This window comes from Anarhichas minor, unplaced genomic scaffold, assembly GCF_050575085.1.
Source record: "Anarhichas minor isolate MPS153535 unplaced genomic scaffold, ASM5057508v1 ptg000017l, whole genome shotgun sequence".
NCBI classification, from domain to species: Eukaryota; Metazoa; Chordata; class Actinopteri; order Perciformes; family Anarhichadidae; genus Anarhichas; species Anarhichas minor.
This window is the reverse complement of record NW_027466463.1, coordinates 12139135-12159728: the sequence shown is the minus strand read 5'-3', so window position 1 is coordinate 12159728 and position 20594 is coordinate 12139135. Positions and strand designations below refer to the sequence as shown.

General features: G+C 42.4%; 3 protein-coding genes across 5 annotated transcripts in view; 1 reads left to right on the top strand and 2 right to left on the bottom strand.

Moving 5' to 3' along the window:
• adprh (ADP-ribosylarginine hydrolase) overlaps positions 1 to 4688 on the bottom strand; it is a 45895-nt gene extending 41207 nt beyond the window's left edge. Inside the window, exon 1 of the mRNA XM_076093683.1 lies at positions 4656 to 4688. The gene's annotated coding sequence lies outside the window, so the exon portion shown is untranslated. The remainder of the gene's footprint in view (positions 1 to 4655) is intronic.
• A 6875-nt stretch (positions 4689 to 11563) lies between these two features.
• kif22 (kinesin family member 22) lies at positions 11564 to 17800 on the bottom strand. The gene is made up of 13 exons (XM_076093665.1): positions 17595 to 17800; positions 17203 to 17397; positions 16991 to 17118; positions 16741 to 16892; positions 16437 to 16646; positions 15285 to 15681; positions 14766 to 14889; positions 14275 to 14395; positions 13887 to 14046; positions 13211 to 13314; positions 12763 to 12963; positions 12597 to 12656; positions 11564 to 11775 (listed from the first exon to the last, which is right to left on the bottom strand). The coding sequence occupies exons 2-13, from the start codon at positions 17388 to 17390 to the stop codon at positions 11746 to 11748; spliced, it is 1875 nt and encodes a 624-aa protein (XP_075949780.1). The 5' UTR covers positions 17391 to 17397; positions 17595 to 17800; the 3' UTR covers positions 11564 to 11745.
• Positions 17801 to 18188: 388 nt separating this feature from the next.
• Positions 18189 to 20062, top strand: pagr1 (PAXIP1 associated glutamate-rich protein 1). Of its 3 annotated transcripts, none has more exons than XM_076093674.1 (5): positions 18189 to 18458; positions 18578 to 18787; positions 19046 to 19367; positions 19463 to 19551; positions 19676 to 20062. In XM_076093674.1, exons 2-5 carry the CDS (start codon positions 18619 to 18621, stop codon positions 19909 to 19911), a joined length of 816 nt encoding a protein of 271 aa, XP_075949789.1. In that variant the 5' UTR covers positions 18189 to 18458; positions 18578 to 18618; the 3' UTR covers positions 19912 to 20062. The 3 variants fall into 3 exon arrangements, with proteins under 3 accessions (XP_075949789.1, XP_075949788.1, XP_075949787.1); XM_076093673.1 differs by having other exon boundaries at positions 18189 to 18474; XM_076093672.1 differs by having other exon boundaries at positions 18190 to 18474; positions 18581 to 18787.
• The last annotated feature ends 532 nt before the right edge of the window (positions 20063 to 20594 follow it).

Below are 20594 nucleotides of genomic sequence, written 5' to 3'. Positions count from 1 at the left end.
GCCGCAGCCTCTTCTCTGACTAACACGCAGAGACACACACCAGAGGAAAGAGAAAACCAACAAAAGCACCAGTGTTGGTTTAAAACTTTACACTTGAAAAGAAACACCAAACGTATGACTCCGTTATGTTTATGATGGGTCAGATTAAAATAAACTTAGTTTAGGCTTCAACGAGACAAAGTTGCTTCTTCAGAGTTAAACTTGTTCTTTGATGGGTTAAAACATCCGTCCTAAACATCTCAAAAACCAAATCCCTTATTCTGATCATCTGCCCACACTGCGTGTGTACTTGAAGGGTGAACCTATACAACAAGGTTAAATTACTGGGATTAATTACAAATAGTTTACCGTCATGGGTTGAGCATTTTGACAACAAAATGTCTTCCTTGTCCTCCAGCACACATTCTAGGGCGAGTAGTTAAATCTTTCAGTGTAAGCCTCCTGGGCTTTTACTGCATGGTCTTCATCAAAAAAGGGTACTGAGTAAACTGCATAAGAACAAACACAGAGAGCGTGCATCGTAAAATCTCATGATTACCAGTAAAGAAAAACATGTCTCAACAATGTCACTCTCTTCATGTATTCCACCAGTCAAATTTCCTATTGTTTTAACTTTCACATTTCACTTGAACAGCGGCCAAATCATGTTACCTCATCCATAATATTAAGCTTTCAAAAAGCCAGTCAGCGTGGCATCAATCATTGGAATAATTGCGCCCTTTACATACATCAATCCTAAAGTTAATTCAAATACCATTTAAGAATGCATTACCTAAGCAGCTGATCGATAGCTCAGGGTTTGTCATGTATAATGTTTTGTTCTTATGATGATGGTGATGGCTCTGGAGGCTAATTAATTACAGATGATTGATTACTAATGTTTATTCCTTTTTTATCACCATCCTGTAACATTCTGTTGATCTTTGCACCATTTATTGAACCTTTTACTTGTTCCGTTCGACAGGAGGTCTGAGGTCAGGACATTGGGATTATTGCGATAAACACAAAGCCCAGAGCATGTTGAAAGATGCTGCGAGTGTCTGAGTCAGAAGCAGACTTATGGACATTGAGAAAGAGGCTCGGTCTAGACTTTAAATAGAAGAAGGAAAACCACAAAGCTCTTTACAGCGGTGCAGTTTATGATTATTGTGCATTTTCTTGTGTATCCTGAGAGGGAAATCAGAGACTGCTACTCCTGTTCATCTCAGTCACGGTTTGTTCCTCGCCGTGACTGACAAACACCAGAGACGTCTGTCCTCTGCAGATCCTGTCACACTGTCTTAATGTTGATGACAGTACTCATACAAATATAACTAATAACAACCGTTTATATAACCTTTTATAAAAAAAAGCTTAAGAGCTGTCTCTCTGATCCGACAGGTTGTTACAGAGTCGAGGTTGTGAATCATTTATTAAGAACAACCCTATGGAGATATTCAGAAGCTAAACATGCATGCAAGGCTTAAAAGTGATCATTTAAATCTTTAACTCTTCAGGTAACAAATGTAGAAATGCTAAAACTGGAGTTCCACACATACTCTCTTGCTGAAACTTGTGAGAAGTCTTTGGTTTTTATGAAGCAATTTTGAAAGCGTTTGAGTAAACACAGATACAGAACATTGCAATAGTCCAGGTCCATTTGTAATAACAACAAGAATGCGTCTCTGCAGATAAAATAGGTCTAATCTTTTATATTTTAGAACGCTGCAGGGAGGCGGACTGGGCTGCAGATTTTGATCTAAACGGAGAGTACTGTTAAAAAGCAAACATTCGATTTTCAATCTTTTTGAATTGCATCTGAAACATAACGAGATATGGCCACCGAGTCATAAAGGTGATTGATCCCATTTCAAAGATGAACAGGAGTTGCAGTAACATCTTAAAGTAGACTTCGCTGTACAAAGCAATAGCCAGAAAAACTCACTTTTTAGTGATGCAGACAGATGCACTGTTAAATAATAGCAGCTCTTTTCAATCAGGGAGGATTAATCTAAAATCCAGCGGTTTAGCAGATTTCTGTGAAGCCACAAACATTTATTTAAAACAAAGCCGTGTCCTCTCTGCAGGCACGAGCACCCAGCATTACTGCTGAACGGGAAAACACATAATGGATAACAACGAGAGCTACTAGCAGCACATTATGTCACACAATAGTGTACTTCAACACCAAACATCTGTCTGTCTGATGCTCCAAACTTTGATTTGATTTGAATAAACATTCACAATATTCTTTGTTTTGTGAGAATAAAAGATGTATCAGAGTTGTTCCAGCCAATGTTATTGAGGAACTATTAAAACTGCAATTCGCTCCAGCTGAAGAATCTTTGCATGGTCATTTCATAACAATAAAACTGACAAAAACAATTCAGTGTACTAAAAGGCTGCTGCTGAGGATACAAGTGGAATGAAGACACCGCAGAATGGAGACAAACTAAGGCCCTTGATATAAATCTTATAGTGACATTTCACCACAGAGCTCTGAATCCACTCTGAAACCACTTATCCATGATAAGTGGTTTTCATTACACTAAAGAGCCAAAAATGAGCACATTACTGCCACCTAGCCAGGCATGTGATGAAAGGTTGAAGCTAGCAGATGTACAGTAAAAAAAAATGGGCCAAATATGAGCCTGAAGCTCACATCGCATTTCAATTCAGCTTCATGTAGATACACTCACTTCTAACACAGTTCATAGATTTCTATGAATTGCCTAGATATCAGGACACCTCCCCCTTCTTCACATGCTTATTAATGTGGAATTGTTGTTGCAATTATCCGTGCAGAATGGCCAATTACCTCATTTTGAAGTTGGAAATACAGCATTTCTGTTGTAGCTACATACCTTCATCTTGAAGTAATGTAGGAGACAAACACTGCATTCATACCAGCCGTTCAAACACGGCATTCAAAATGTGTTTTATGAATGGAACAGAGCCTTGTTAATGTTAGTGACACCTGTGATTTTCCTACTGTAACAAAATGGCTGCTCTGGAAAAGACCTTTTAGTCCACAGTTGACTTTTTTTCCCAGCACATTTTCACTTGTCTTAGCAGTAAAAGCACAGATGTCACAAATGATATTGATTACGGCTTCAATCCATTCCAGGATTATTAGTGAGCCCTGCCAGCTCATTAATCATTAGCCACACAATTATGACAGTTTTTTCACAACAAACAGAAAAGTCCTTCTGACTGAAAGATGAATAGAAACTGGAGCTGATAATTCTCTGTGTTGACAGTAGCAGACAGCCGTCACTGGATCCCTTTCAAAGGGAGCCTTTGAACAGACTTTTTTCACTTTCCTCTCTCTAAATTGAAAATCCACAACAATCCTTTTGAAGCAATAATTCACACTCGTAATGATTGTAGAACGGCCCCAGTTCGGTTCGCAAACTAAGCAGGCACTAACAGAACAGCACGGCCACAGGTCAGTGCATCTCATTATCTGACTGACAGGATGATCGTGATGCATCCAAACGCTGCCAAGCTGACTCACAGCCTCAGTGTTTATGTGACCCAGCTGGATAATCCCTGACCCACTTACTGCATCTGGATGTGACTCCGTCTGGTATGCTGATCCTCTTCCGAGCCACACAGCACTGTATACCTACTGTTAAATTAGCTGAGTACGAAGGAAAATATCTTTGGCTGTCAGAATGTTAACATTGGCGTGGGGAAATGTGCTGCTGTCAGACTTTGTGAGTGCGGTCATATTTCTGCAAATGTAGTTGATTTTTATCTCTGTGAGCAAAGGAAACGTTGCTTTTACGAAAAATGTGACACAATTTAATTTATACACTGAATATAGAGTCATGTATATTTTGCATGTTCAGTATTTTTTTAATGTTCGTTATTACAACAGAGCACTCACTTCACTGGGAGCTATGCATTAATCATGTGGTCTATAAAACATCACAATATCTTTCAAACATCTTGTAAGACCAGGAAAAACTCTTTGGCACACAAAAGTTTACGATACTTACACGATTTGTTCAGCAAGATGATCTTCATAAATGAAAACCACTTTTATGATGTTTGAAGCGTGAATGCAGCCGGCAGAAGTAAAAGCTGATGGTATGTTATGTTCAGGCTTTAAAGGAACTACACCACGGTCACATGAACGAGAGTATACACAACGAGGCTGTTAAGACTGACTAGTCGGGGTGATGACGTATTTTAGTCTCATTTAGCCACTTGTTAGGAAGCACTTTTTTTTTGAACACTTAAAAGCTTAAAAATTCACGTGAGTGGCATCTACTTGATTTAATGGGGGAAACAAAAAAGCAATCTTAAATGCACCAACCTAACACATCTCCTGCATCGAGAGAACATAAACAGAACAAATCATTCCTATAAATGCATTTTGCATCAAAGAACAATGATGCTAAACTCATGTCAGTCACTCACTATCAGTCACATGTGGCAATCAACCCAGGAGAGAATGTGAACAGCATCCCCAACTGGGATTTCATGTTAGCAACTAAGCTAACAACCACATGTTGTAGCCTACCTAAGAAAACAATCAACCCAACTATAGATCTCCCTTCATACTTGTTAATGATATTGATTGTTTTATTATCAACCCATTGTGTAAAAGCCTCGAGGAGGAACACAGAATAGCTGGACATTTACATTTTGGCATTAAAAACACTCACCTCCTGAGATGAACATGGGAATTACCCTGGAGGTGACCTCTGACCCCAACTCTGAAAGTGTCAGTAACAGCTTTTTTTAATAGCGCCCTCTAGGAACTTTCTGTTTAGTGCTAATGAGCACATGTTAGCATGCAAACTCTTGACTAAAACGACATCAGCATTTAACTCAAAGCACTGCTGTGTCTCAGTCCATCGTCACTGAGTGGCCGGCATGACTCTAGACTCGTAATCTCGCTCCTTAATTAAATTACTTTTGAAAAGATTAATCAATTATCAAAACAGTTGCTTTTCCTGTCTTGACTAATTCTTGCAATGCGAGTTTAAAATAAAAGGTATGACGTTGTTAATGTATCAGTTGGCCATTGTGGTGCAGAACATGCAGCGCTGTTAAATGTTAACCACTTTTAGTTTGGGTCTCAAAACCTATAACTAACGATAAAAACAGTAAACCTACTTGTTCTTTATGATAATCCCAAAAATATTGTCCATCCACTGCTCTTGTTATGAATGCTGATAAATGAAATAGTCAGTGTAAGCAGCCAATAGTAATAGCTTTAAGGGTTTAAAAAAACCTTAAAGAAAATAATGAGGTATGTCTTTATTTTTGCTTTGATTTAGTTGAAGTCATCTGAGACTTTAGCTCTCAGTGTATTTCCTCGGCTCAGAGCGTCTCTCTTCAGCCTTTTGCTCTTCCTGCTGCCTGACAACAGTATTCAATCCCTTCAGCTTACACACTATAACAGAACGGACAACTACATTAATACTTCACCGGCTCATCTGCTGAACTGCAATCTCTTCTCAGTGGCTAAGCTCTCTGGATATTGCTCACTTTTGACACTTATTTTCCCCCCCACAAAAACAAAATCTCTTTAATCTCCCCCGCTTCTCCTTATCTCTGCAAAACACAATGAAAACACGTTGCATGCATTTTGTCTTTATTAGGAATGTGCTGCAGAAGTATAATATTCCAAATGCCAGTTAATCTTTGTAATTTTCATCTTCTATTGTCAAACATGAATAAAAATCCACAACATGCCAATAACCACAAAGATTATAGAAGCCTGGTGGTAACATGTTAGACCATAACTACTTAAAGCTAACTCATATCAACTACAGAATCTTCACAATATTGAGATTTATACCTGCACTAACTGTTGATTACAATTCAATTTACATATTAAGTGCTAACCGAGGAAAAGCTGTCATATTTAATCATAACAGACTGCAGGTGTGAGCTCACGATTTCTGTTTCTGTACATGATTCAAAATCTAAGGTCTAATAAACAAGGAGAGTTTCATCCATTCTAGATGAAACCCAGTTGTTTCAGATCACAGTGAGAATCACAGGTAGATTAAGATTAGAGGTTAGTTAAGGATACATAGGAAATATATAATCATAATAATAACAATGATAATTAATTAGATTTTAAAAGTAGTTCTCAGCATAGTGCTGTTAATATCTTACACCTATAAAACCGTGTTTGAACCAGTGTGTTACAAATTCAAAAAAACAGCATCCCACTGTGTGTGAAAACAAAATGGGCACATAATTAAGGTGTTCATTGCTGTTTAAGGGATTTTTCAAGGGACAAAAAAAACCACAACATGTCTGGTTTATAAGTACAGGCTATACCTGTGGATGCAGACTGAGGTCACAGCCACCAACTTTGCCTGCAATCACAAGCTATTTCATTTGTTAACCAAATATTGATTCCCACGTGCATATACAACGCTGCCATCATCTGTCAACTGCGGCACAGCACTTCAAGAGCGTCACGTCGTGAAGTTCTGTTTCAAAACGATCTTTTACAAACATTATCAAAAGATTATAGATGTAGCATAATTAGTTTCACTGTAAAATGAATGTCTTGCTACAGTGTGTGTGTGTGTGAACATGTACCCCTCCCAGGCTCACAGTGGTCAGTGGTGTCAGTAGATATACAGTAAAGTTGCAGCAGAGCAGAAAACACTTTCCTCTCCACAAATGATCACATTTCTGTGATCATTTGGGTCTTTACAAAGCAAGGAACTTTCCCTCTGCATTTTTTTTGGCACACATTTTCCTTGCAGTGATGACTGTGCCTTCTGTGGGAGACTTTCCATAATCCCTTTCAGTTTAGCACCCGTAGCTAGTCCTTGATAAGCCTCTTTTTCATCCTCTTTTGCCACCCATACTCACTCTCAAACACAAGATGTATGGGCAGGAGAACCACGGAGAAGAGTCCGAAACAAGAGGACATACTGCGATTCAAAGTGTTTCTTCTCTGCGAGGGAATTGGGTGAGTTTCTGCTCTGTGATTCCAATGCAACCACAAATCCCAGAGCCTTCTCCGTGTATCCGAGGGGATTTACCGGCAAGCTGAAGCTCTGATGTGTCCTGTCGTTGGCTGCAGTAAAGGATGGACGAGGGCAGACATTTTGTTTCATGTGACGCTGTAGATGGGAGGCAATCCTTTCCCTTTCACGTTCTATGACCCCCCACCACTGGTCTCCCCAGTCTCCAGTCCACCTCGTCTGAGTCCGTTCTGCAGGTGATGATGGGAAGTGAAGTGTTTCTTGAGAATCGTTCTGAATGTGTTGACCAGAATACAAAGGGGCTGATTAGACTGTCTACTCTCATCTCCATCGAACAGACAACCCCCTCCCCCCTCCTGACTCAGGGCAGCAATTGCATATTTTATTTTCTTCCATTAGCAAAAAGGGATTTATATAGATTAGAGAAATACAAGTAAGCACTGTATATCGGGTGCATATTTGTCACACATCCAGGTAATGACGAGGCGGTAAAGACGTTGGTGCAGATGCGGGCCAGACGGTCAGTTGCCTTATCCAGTTTCATCCTCGGATGAAACTCAGGTTTTCACATTTACTAAAAAAAGAAAAGGAAGCGTATTAGTTGAAGAGCTAAATATTCTGCAACTTGATATAGATGTATAAACTTTCACAGACCACAGAGGACAAGGTATGTAATGAGAAACACATGAGTTGTTGAGTCCCAGAAGCCTTAAAGTTGTGTGTACAATTTCTCTTCCAGCCATTAAGTTAATTAGGACATCTCTTGGCTTAATGAGACCCAACAGGCTGCATTCAAAAGCAAGAGTACAGATAAGTATCTGCTTGAACTGAAGTGAAACGACAAATAATAATTTAACTGACTGGCCCTTCATGTATATATATTTAAACACACAGTACTGCAAAAGACAAATACTAGGCCCTTTCTTTACAAATCTATAATAAGTCATAATCACTGATCTGTTATCAGAATCCCTTTATTTGGTACAATAAATGTACATTTGTCTTGTGAGCATGTCAACAACTCACACACTGACATTATATATACGGATACATATGGTACAGGGACCGCAAGACTTAACATTTTGTACAAGCAAACAAGGCAAGGCATAGAACAAAAAAAGGGGCAGGGGAAAGGGGCAGGTGATTGGGTCAGGAGGATCAGTGGTAGCCGGGCTATTGCTACGAATTCAAGGGGGACGAATCACTGCACACGGGGTAAAAAGGTGAGGTTAAGGTTTAAAGGTCAGATTTGGGACACTCACTAGCCAGGTTGACAATGCAGGCGACGATAATGACCGTCCCTCCTACTAGTGACACGATGGAGAGCATCTTGGCCACGCGTCCCAGACGCACAGCGCCGTCCAGGTTTCCCTGCTCGAGACTGTTCCTGGACTGAAGGAGAAGGTTGAACCATCTGTTAGCTGTGGTTTGATACAGGTGCCTATTAAGAGTAAAAAACAAAACAAAAACAAAAGATCCTTCTCTCACCATGATGGCGTAGACAAATCCCACAATGTTGATGGGCCAGACGGGGCAGAAGCAGGCCAGCACAGATAGGAGGAGGTAGTCTTTGATTTTGGTCCGGTCCAAGGGCGGGTTGGTGGCGATGCTGGAGTGGCGAGAGATCGACGGCCTGGGCGAGAAGGCGGTGTAGCCGATGGAGCTCGCCCTGCTCCCCTTCCTGGTCTTGTTGTGATGGGGGTAAGAGATGGAGTGCTGTCTTCTGGGAGGAGAGCAGATGACCGGAGAGGTGCTGTCTGCGGACGCTGGGTGGATCCCATTACCTACACATGGAGGGGACGAAAAGGACGGGCACATGTTTAAAACATTGGCGGAGGTGAATATGTGTGTGCGCCACCAGGAGCTCTTTCATGCACTTGAACTTGACTTTCCCCGGGCGAGCTGACTCAGCAGCTGTGTGAGACCTCCCCTCCTCCACCCACCCGCTGCTTTAACAGGAGGTCAAACTTACTGTTCTTCAGCTTCTCGTTGATGACTATCACTAGCTCGCCTTTGGATTTGCTGCGGGGAGGCCGTGTGCTGACTGGGCTGCTGCTGCTGCTGCTGTGGATTAGTGGTTCACCTCCGACTGGTGGGCATGGCATAGTGACGGCAACTTGGCTCGACAGAGAGTCCTCCTGGTCCAGCAGCGTTGGTTGTTCCTCCCCTGACCAAATGGTGGGAGATGGCATCGTGTTCACAGCCATGCTGACAGCGAAAAACGAAGCCTTTGTTTGTGGTCCAGTCCTGTGAGTGCTGCCTGTAGTTCACCTGGGGGCCAGAAAAATGGTTTTAAGCATATTCATGAACAGGAGACGCTTCCTCCCATCGGTTTAGGGACTGTACAAAAATGATTGTGGTGGGAAAGAGGGTTTGGAAGAGGAGAAGGGAAAGATGTATCTTTTCTTTATGCTGAAGAAAGGGCTCTAACTTTTCGGGAACAGCAGTGTTTAACTTTTTCTCAACCCAAAGTTTTTATTTCATTCTAAACAAATAAAAAGATGAAATACTTAAATGATTAATATTGTATGCAACACAGAATATTACTGTGTGTTTAGCAACACTCGTGCCTCTGCGTCAGGGTTTATTTTCTTCATCGAAATCAACTAGAAGTTAATAAGATCATTATGTTTAGAGAATCAAACTACTGAATCTTTGTCATTACTAATCTAAATTAATATTTCTACAAAGCGTGTTATTGTTCTGACCATCACAGCTCTTGGTTCGTGATTAAACAATGTTTTGAATATTCAGTGAACAGGGCACATCATTTTTGTTGTGTTTTCCATAATTGTGGCTGTTGCTAATGTGATAATCATGAGAAATATTCCAGTAAAAGGAAACTCGTCGAAATCTGTTTCCATCTCTTGGGGAATACTATCGTATCAAAACATCTGGCTCAAGCTTGTTGTGGATTCAGAGGGAGCTGCGCTAAATCTGCATGAGCGGCTAAAGGAGTCTCCGACAGAACTGCTAAGGTCATCTAATAGCATTGTGGGTAATGTAGGCGTCGGGTTGTGACAAGGAAGAAGAATGTGTGAAATACAAAAAGAGATGATATCGGATTATTCTGCATCAGTTTTGATCAGTGCAATGCTAAATCAGTAGAGAATGATCTTTTGAGATTTAAATTGGCCTACAACATCGGAAATTCTTTGTTATTGATGGCGAAATTGTACCAAATGTCTTGTTATGTAGAGATGTGTTGCATTTCCTTTTCCAATTCAAGGGGAGGTCCAAAGAAAATAATGCGGGGCTCATGCTTTATGAAATAGTGAACATCCTTCTCACTCTAATATACAGTAAATACATTCTGCTTCAGCCGATTTAGAGTCGCAGCCCAGGCTCAATAACACCACAAGTCTCTTAATCCACATCACATTGATGCTTATTTAAGATCACCCCTTATATCATGTTGAATTGTAAATAAATAGATTCCAGGTAAACCGATAAAAACACAAGTCGCACTGCAAGTCAGGCCTCTTTAAAACAACAGACCATGCAATCTCAGGTTACAATGAAAGCAGGTCACAATGGCACGGGGCGCACAAAGGCATGGCAGATGGAGAGCACGTTCCTTTGAAACGATAGTAGCAGCCATCTCCGTGCAGGTGTGTAAATACCATTATTGCCCCGTGTGTACACAAGCGCCAATACATGATGGCCGGTTGTTGGGCACAGTACAAAAGGTAAAAAAGGAGAGAGCATAAAATAAGTGTAAGGACAAAGGACAAATACTCGGATAGAGGAGTGCGTGTGTGCGGGAGGGGGGGGGGGGGGGGGGGGGGGGGGATTAATGAGCTTGCTGCTCGTCGTTTAAATTCAGTGGTTGTGAGCTGCTGAATTGCAATGATAAGCAGAAAGAAAACATGCAGCCTGCATTGGATTCCTGCATTTATACCAAACTATGACTGAATAGGAATTTAGCATTTCAGACCAACACCCAGGGGGGACACGCGCACACGGTGGCTGTATGAATATAAATCAAACTGACCTGTTTATTCCAGCGCCTGTCTCAACGCAGCCGGAGCGTGCCAAGTCTTGACATCGTTCTCAGGTGCAAAAAAAAAAACCCAAATAAAACAGACACGAACACGTGTGAACGTGAGCTTCTTGAGAGGAAAAATCTGACAATTTCCTTTATTGGATTTGAGAGATGGAGAAGCGGGGGTGTGGCGCCTCGTTCCGGTGCAGTGTGCTGGGATGGATGGAGAGTATCCTGGACGGCAGGCTGGAGTAAGAGAGGAGGGGTGTGTGTGTGTGTGTGTGTGTGTGTGTGTGTGTGTGTGTGAGAAAGGAAACGTGAAATCGAGGAGGAGGCTGTTTATGGCATCCTCCTCTCCTCACCCAAGAAAACTGCTTTTCACATTTAACATTCATCCACTGATGCTGCGTCACATCAGCCTGTGATAAAAAACGTGTCCTCATGTCTCCACCTGGCAGAGGACAAAAGTTCAAAAATGACCCCAATTGGAGTTTTTAAACCCAGAAACAGGCGATAACTTCCCCCAAACAGGGCGATTGATTTAAGAGGCAATAAGGGTACATTAGGTAATGTGAAAGTCCATGAGATTTATTTATTGTGATGAAATAAACACTCAAAACATTCAATGTCACGTGAGATATTTATTAAAAAGCAGCAATGCGCCACCAGCTGGAGCACAGTAGTAACTACAAAAACATCTTGATGTAAAGCATACACGTCAAAAGCTTCCGAGATAGAATTGATATACATTTAACAAAAACGGTACAATATTTAAAAAAAATTAAAATACTTAAAAAGAGAAAAATAAAATCAGTTCCCCATGGTGCTCAGGATGTTTGCCTGCAGGGGGGGGGAAAGAGTGAATATTAGTACCGAGAAAAAGCAAGATCATCACTAAAAGCTGCACAATGCGCAAATACTGGTCATCGCCTCGAATGTATTAGTGCGTCAGCCATGCTAGCGGCTGTGGAGCTTCACGCTAACGTGCTCACAGTGACACCATGCTGGTGTTTAGTAGTTACGATGTTCACCATAAACAGTAAGTAAAGCTGAGACTGACGAAACGCCATTATTCTTACGTTATTAGGTCACAAACCAAAAGTGCTTACTCCTCCCTTTTTAAGATCGCGGCAATGTGAGCCGCCAAGAGCAACAACTGCGGTACCGCTGCTCGCCTCGCTCAGAGGTCATTCTTACTACAAGAACAACAACAACACTTCAGACTGCGGTACCGCGGGGGTTTTGCGCTATTCGGCTCACATTACTGCAGTTTCTCAACCGCGGCCTTGAGGTTAAGCAAACACGTGAAAAGCTCTCGCTATGAAGGGGTCAAGCTAACAAAAAACACAACTATTAATCGTTTCTGGTGATTATACGCACATGAAAACATATTTATGAATATTATACTCTATTTCTGCTAATAGATGCACTGAAATACTGGTTCTTTAAAATCACAAATGTCAATCTCAAGCGAAAAAGTCAGGATTGCAAAAAAAAATGAGTAGGATTCAGAGATTTTCGTGGGAATCCATCAAATAGTTAATGAGAAATTTCAGTACAGACCAATAAGGTGGAAAGATAGTTATTCTATTTCAATAACCGACTATGGCAGACCACCCCCCCCCCCACAAAAAAGATATTTCACTGAAGTCTTGGCTTACCTTCATGAAGGTGGAAAATCTCTTCGCCGTCATACCCTCAACTTTCATCACATCCTCCAACTGCAGATTAGCAAAGCATAATTAAAGTAAATGCAAAGTGAGAAAAACAAGACAACGCATCGCTGTGATTGAAACCAGATCTGCACCAGACATCTTCTCCGCTGACCTTTATGAAATGACCCTGGATCTCCCTCCAGCCCAGGATGAGCTTCGCCTTCTTATCTCCGATCTGCTGCAGACCCTTCAGCTCTTTGAGGGTGCCCGTGTTGAGAACCTGCAGGATCTTCTGTCTGGAGTGCTCCAGCACCGACGTGTCAAGCTGGGATTCCCAACCAGTCTCCATAATGTTCTCTTTACCATCTGGAAGCTGCGACAGAAGAGACACACGCAGTGTAAAGTTAGACTATAGAAGATGTACACGGTCAAAATGTATACATCATATTGTGGCCGAGAGAGAAGGTTCATTTTGACATAATAAATGTGAGATGTTGCAGCAACAGCCGAGATAAAAAAAACAAATTGAGCCTAATGCACCACGTCAGCTTGTATCTGATGCTTGCAATGCTGCAGATGTGTCAAGCTAAGTGCATCACAGCCGAGGCCTGAATGCTGACCTCAACCTGGTCTGAAATCTTCCTCTCCTTCTTCTTCTTGACGCAGACGGACTGTTTTTTGACGACGGCCAGCTGCTGAAGAGGCTGGAGCTGGAGCTGGGTCACTGATGGGGAGGAAACACACAAATGAATGTTGTATTCACACAATGCGACACATTAGAACCCAATCTGTTTACAATGAAAATACTAGCACGGGGAGGGGGGGGTTGAAACAGTTACAATGTCATATTTTGTTTGGAGTCTGGTACGATTTCAAAGCCAAATGCACGATTCTCACTCCTAAAATGCTGAGGGTTTGAAAAATAATTCCTCCTCATCGTCACTGGATCCATTTTCTGGCTTCTATATTGTAGACTGAGCTCTTGTATCACATTGCAGCTCATCAATAACTCCAGTGATTCAACATGATGGAATTAGTGGGCGACTACTCTTTAGGGAAACGTAACAGAAGACGAGTACGCAACAGGAAAAAAGCTTTTTCAAGGTCAGTTTCTTTCCTTCCTTCCTTAGTGTAGGTCAAATTAAAGACAGCAGTATCTGATAGGTTTATAGTCTGAATATGGTGATTCTCTGCATGTGTTCCCCATTAGATGAAATTAAACTTCTATTTGACTGTCAGCTAAATCCATACAACTTGAATTTAAGTGTGCATAGGCGAGTTACATTTCTAACTGACCCTGTAGGGGCTGGACCACCGCCTGCTGCTTATTGGCTTTGGTGGCAGCTGACGGTTTTCTTTGCAGAGGAGCTGTGCTGTTCTTGAAGGACTTTTCTCCATCCAAACGACTGAATAGCATGGCCTTGCTCTCAAACTCCCTCTGCTTCTCTTTGATCTCCTGTAAAGAGAAAAACAGAGTGGCAAGGTTGGCTATCAAATATCCACGAGGAAGAGTTGATCAATCAGTATAAAGATCTGACAGCATCAGCATCTGGTAAATCACTTACAGACAGTAGAGACAGAGGTTGGACCAGGTGCAGAATTAAATGACTAGAACCTATATATTATGCAGGGTTACATGACAACCAGGTGGATAAACTCAAGCTCTGTAGCAATGTGTTTTCACCTGGATCTCCTTGCGAGACTGGGCTACATCTTTCAGCATGCTGCGCTCATCCTTGTCCTGGCAGTTCATCATCAGCTTCTCCAGAGCTATTAGTCTGTCCATCACCGACGGTTCTGACAAACTGAAACGGACAAACACAAATCAAGAGAGAGAAAAAGTAGGACGACGGCGAGTGGTGGCAGTACGGACCGAGGCTTTGAAATGCACTCAGAAGTCAAAAGGTTGACAAATCCGAGGCACAGACAGATCCATACACATAACAGATGGCAAGGAAGCCGCGTTTGTGTCGGTCCCAAAAAGATCCCAGCAGACACAGCAGCTGTAGCCAATGGGAGCACAGCAGAGAGAGTTGCTTTCAGCACCAGCCATTAAAAAAGGGGAGCCACTGAATTAAGGCCACTAGGCTTGTTTAAGTTGCCTTGTTGTGGACTGAATTTAATGTGGTTTTTGTCACAGTCAAACGTCAGTCTGATTAGTGTGCGATCTTTAACCTGTGAAAATGTGAAGACGGCGAGGAGCCGTCCTGTTCAGTTTTCCTCTCGTCTTTCTGCTTCTTCTTCTTCTGTGGCTCGGTGCCAGACCCCCCCGCCTCGTGGTCCTCTCTGGCCCGCTTCACTGGAGATGAAGGTAGAAGGGAAAATGAACAGTTTAGTATTCCGTGCACTCAGGCAACACTATTTGTGGGGATCTCTAGAGTGTAAAGCAATACAGATGAAGACGGCGCGGCATCAGTCAAGGCTGCATCGCAGTGCCAGAACTAAAGCACACGGGAGAACAGCATCAACAATCTATTTAAGATCAGCTAACTTCAGGTGTTAGAAACAAACATTTTAAAATGACATGCATCATAAATAGCTGATAGTTTACTCTTCGTCACCATCCTCTGGGATGTGACACAGATGCCCCCTATTGGGCTTGGAACTCGTTCCGTCAGAGCTTCCTCTTCTCAGCCTGTTATATACATTTATTAATAACATCGGCGAGTGCATTTCTCACTCAGTTTTACTCACTTGGCAGCACAGGCACTGCCACAGTTTCACAGGTGAAGGGCTTGTTCACAATGAGCTTGGATTTGGAGGCAAAGTTGAGAGCACCAAACGTATCAAAATAGAATTTGTATTCAGGTGCAATGTTGGTGATCATGACGGAGTGCGCCGAGCCACCCAGAGAGTCCTGTAGCAGCCGCGTCAGTTTACTGTCTCTGTACGGCACGCGGGCGGCGGTGCCCGAGTTAAGAGAGTCCACGACCTTGTTGAGGGTGAAGAGAGACAGGTTGATGGCGCCGCTCTCCTTCAGCCGGATGCCTTGGTTGCCGGTGCGACGGTTGTCCTCAGACCCAGCCAGGTCTATCAAGTACAGCTTCCCCGTCTGCTGTCTGTGGGGCAGGGCACGCTGAGTCCGAACAACCTAGACCATGGAAAAGATTAAAGTTTACATCTTGTGCTATCGCAAACAGGAACCTAAGCCGCTCGTCCATGAGTAGATACATGCTTCCTTCTGCTCAGCGATATGGTTGGTAGGTGTAGTTCGGTAGAAGGAATCTTATCTTGTGTTACCGGGTCATGATTTCTGGAAATATTTGTATTTTTGGCGCTTTGAGTGCCATCTAGTTCCTTTATAATGGAAAGGATTCAGACATCTCTTTGGCTGATATCTCCAAAACTAGGCAACTCACACCAAAACAATCTAGATTGATAAATAGCACTACAGGTGAGGAGGAAAAAATAAAAAAATAAAAAAAAAAATTAAAAAAAATGCATTTTTGATTGTGAGGTGAACTGTCCCTTTAAATTAGGTAAAAGGTAGGCAGCAAAAGAGGCTTTTTTGATAAATGTGACACATTGTACATTCAGCAATACAGCACAGGAAGTTAGAACGACAAAAAAAAGGACAAAGTTAAGGTAAGAACAGCAGACACCAGTTTGTTTCTCTCCCAGAAAGCCCAGATGTTGCTAGCAGGAACATTACAAGAGAGAACTGATTTCAGCAACAGCCACCCCACCAAATCCTGACCTACTGCTCAGAGGCCATGACCCGTTTAAGATGCCGTTTAAAAATCCACTGGACATCCACGGACAGACTAGTTCAATGAATGATTCTCAAAGATAATTGTAAATGAACAAACAGTCTTTGCTTTGAGTTAATCAGATGACATATCAAACCTTGATGAGGAGGATAGCATGGCTGCGGCTGGAGCGCTGATTTAGTTTGGTAGAGGCTGTAGTACGATTGAGGCTGGCAGGGACAAACTGTTTGTCAAAATCTGAGAAGCAGGAGATAGTTGTGTGAGTGAGGCCAGGGATCAGGATGTTCTTGTCCTTGTTCTCTCGGATTGGTAAATCCTGGGAGCTTGGCGATAGAAGATCCAGCACCTGAGAAAGACAAGATATATTTTACACTCTTTTACAACATTACACTATTTCACTTGGACAGAAAGCATGAATCTATACTGCCAACCATTTATACCTTTTCATTGTAAATTTCCAAATAAGACATGCTGATGCTGTAGTCCCATCCTTCATTGTTATCTTTAGCTTTGACCAGCTTGAAGACCTCGCGAACGGCTCGGGGGATCACACCCGGCTGATCTGAACTGCCCATCATGGTGTGGGTCTTACCTGATGATGGCAATGCGGGGAGTTAGTGAGCAATAGGTGCAATTTGGAAATGAATAAGTCGTATACAAAAAAAGAGTTAATATGTGGCAGCGACATACCAGCTCCTGTTGGTCCATAAGCAAAGACACTGGAGTTCTGTCCATTCAGTACGTGTGATAGAATGGGCTTCACTGATGACAGGAACACTTCTTGCTGTGTTGTTTGCTCACCATGAAACACGTCAAAACTGTTGGACAATAATGACAGATATCAACGAGGATAAGGGAGACATGAGGAACAGTTAAGGTGCTGAGATGCCGAGGACACTGACTGGTATTTGACTGTTTCTGTAGCGTTTCTCCAGTTGATTATTTCTAGGTTCTGAGAGTCCAGGCCTTTCACACAAGGGCCCTCGTCCTTCTCATCTTGAGTGCCCATATAGGGTCGCAGGCGAACCGCTACCCGAACGCTGGCGGTCTTCTTGTGTGCTCCATCGGACACCGCCAAACGCTGAGCCATATTTGAACTAATAAACAAAAATGACAAAGGTTAGATATTAGCACAAACCAGGTGAGCAGACTTAGAGCTTACGCTGTTTACCTCTGTAAATCGGCTAATAATAAGCTAGCTTTAGGTCACGTTTACGTTACTCACCTAGCTAGCTGAGGTACGTAAACGTTACTGCTTCACAGAGCGTAATGATAGTGTTTCGTTCGTGCTTACCAATATTACTTACGGACTCCTTGTTCAAACGCTTTTGTTTTTATCCAAGTTTCACTTTTGGCAACATTGCAGAAGCCGTCTTTTAACAATGGCGATGGAGCTCCAAAAACACCATGACGTTAACCGAAAACTTTTCAAATAAAGGAGCACTGCAACCGGAAACGACCGTGGACCAATCAGAACTCGCTCACACGGTGGGGCCTATTTAACGTAATTTATACGATGCAGTCGCGCATCGAATATTGTAGTCCAATATATGGTTTATAGACACGTATAAACACATTTTAAATTGAGGCATAGCGAATAGTGAAGCAAAATATGTTTATTCAAAATTCGGCCAACATGAACTCAGCCCTGTAAGCGATTGCGTGCTGCGCAGGAAGTAGTCCCTTTTTATTTTTTTATGTTTTCTTCTTTTAATTATTATTGTTACTACTGTTATTATCATTATTCGTATTATTATTATTATTATCCTTTAGAACAGTGATTCAACTTTTACTCTGAAACTTCACACTCCGGTACAGTAGGTGGCGGTATGCACCTGTTGAAGTTGGTTGCGATCCGCCAATCAAATTAGAGAAGAAGAAGGAAGTAGTCCCAACAGTAGATCGCTACAACACACAGCTTAACTGCCGCGCGCTGTTCGCGGCGTCGACGGACTATCCGTTTGGTGTTTAATCAACGGGAATGCGCGGTCTCACCAAACCAAGCGGATCGTCACACAACCCAAAATGGCGCTATGTTTACGTCTCTGTATAATCGTGTATTATCTCTAAAAAGTCTCATGGAGAGCTTCGGTGATTTCATTCTCTGGGAAAGATAATTTGACGATTTAAGCAACACCTGCGACAACCCGGACATTCGGTAATGACCATTTGAGGCACGTATCTTATCTTATTTATAAATATCCCCCCCCTCCCACTTACCTATTACTTTGATTTGTACTAACATGTATCTTTTCATTATTCATGCTTGTGTTTTAGCAGATCTGTGACTACTAAGTTCACCAGCAGCAGTAGGAAGGATGCAGGCTGAAGCCACAGACTCTTCACTGAGAGAGGGCATTGAGGCTCTGGGGGTGCACGACGCAGAGAAACCTGCAGCAGGCAAAGAGGAAGAGGGCGACACACACGAACAGGACACGGACATGACAGCTGCCACGGAAGAGGATGCAAACACCAAGAATGAAAAGGGTAAGAAACACAAATCACACACACATTGAAAGCACACGTAGCAGGGAAGACATCTCATCATTAAGGAGAAAGTCCACTACTCAGAGTCTGAAAAGTGGCCAAGGTTAATACTGTAAAGAGTTGAATGTTCAGTGTCATTGTGTGCTTTAACTGTAGTACCTATAATAAAAAAAGTAATCTACATATCATGTAATACTGAAGTGTCGTACTTCTGCTTTTGTGAGACTGACTTTGTGCACATGTGTGCTGCCTCCTCAGCTGCAGTGGAAAGAGAAGTACACAAGGATGAACCTCAGGCAGACACGGGGGTGGGCGGTGGAGAGGGAAAGCAGGCTGCGGGAGTGGACGGTGAATGGGAGCTTGCGTACAGTGACGAGGAAATGGAGGACCCCAAAAACTGGATGCCCCCTCCTGCCGAGATCAAAAGACTGTATGAGCTCCTCTCTAAAGGGGAGATGCTGGAATTGAACTTTGAGCCCCTTCCTAGGAGGCCCCCTACTCCCGATCGTACCCCCTCACCTGAAAGAGAGGACGAGCAAGAGGCAGCGAAGGAGAGAGAGAGGGAGGAGAGAGACCGCAGGTTAGTACGACTATTTCTCATCATTTCATCGGTTAGGATTTTGGTTCGTGTACTGGTAATGTGAAACATCATTACTGTTGTTGTTTTTTTTACAGGCCTCTAAGTCCAACTGAGTTTGACTTTGATGAAGAGCAAACACAAGCCACTCCGAAAAATGCCTTTGTGAACAGACGCAGAACACCAGGTAATAACCACTGAGATTTGATTTTTAAAACCTTATAAGCGAAGTCAATGAATAGTTTGCCGTCTTCTCCGGTTTAGGGAAATCTGATTGACGTTTCCCCCCCCCCCCCATCCTTCCCTTCCAGGATCTTCGGCCCGCTCCTCTGTGAAAAGGGAAGCTCGGCTGGACAAGGTGCTGTCTGACATGAAACGCCACCGCAAAATGGAGGAGCACATCATGCGTACGGGTCGAGATCTCTTCAAGAGCGAAAAGAAGCAGGAGGAGGCTCTGTCTCCGAACAGCCAGAAGGAGCGGGAGAAGGAGAGGGAACGAGACAGCAACCCCAACACCATCTTCTCCCCGAGACAGAGGAGATACTGAAGTATTAAGAGACGAGGACTTGCTCACAGGCAAATAGGGCCGAGTGCTTTCCAGGCTTTTCTCAAAACTTGAATTTTTTTTATCTAACAAGTTTTGTATGTTTTCTATGTGTGTTTTGTATGTTGGCAATAAACATTTGAACCCAGGAGAATGTTACCTGTTGTAATCAGCGTTCAGTAACGATGGGTGATGAGAATAACAGTGATAGTGGTATATATTGTGGGATATTAAAGAATCTTTATGGAAACAATAAGATAGGGATGTAATGTGAAGACCTAGCAGATGAATGTATATGATCATATTTAAGCAGAAACCATATACATAAAAAAACAATACTGCAATAAAGCAGCCCTGCTCATTTACATAATTTCCCACAATGGCCTGCTACAGATATATTAAAGGGACCTCGGTTTCTATCATTACTCACAATGTGGTGACTTCCTCTCATAAAACAGCCAAATGAAGATGTTTACATTGCGAAAAGATAGTCGACTTCCCAATGCTTAAAAAGTAACTGCTAGTAAAGCAGTATTATTACACCAATACATGGATTCTGGCTCCCTCTAGTGGTTCACTTTTCACTTCTGATGGGCAGCGATGTTCAAACTAGGTTTATGATCTAACAAATGGCTTTTGGTCAATTTCAACATGAACAAAACTTAAGTGTAAAAAAGACTCGAGGC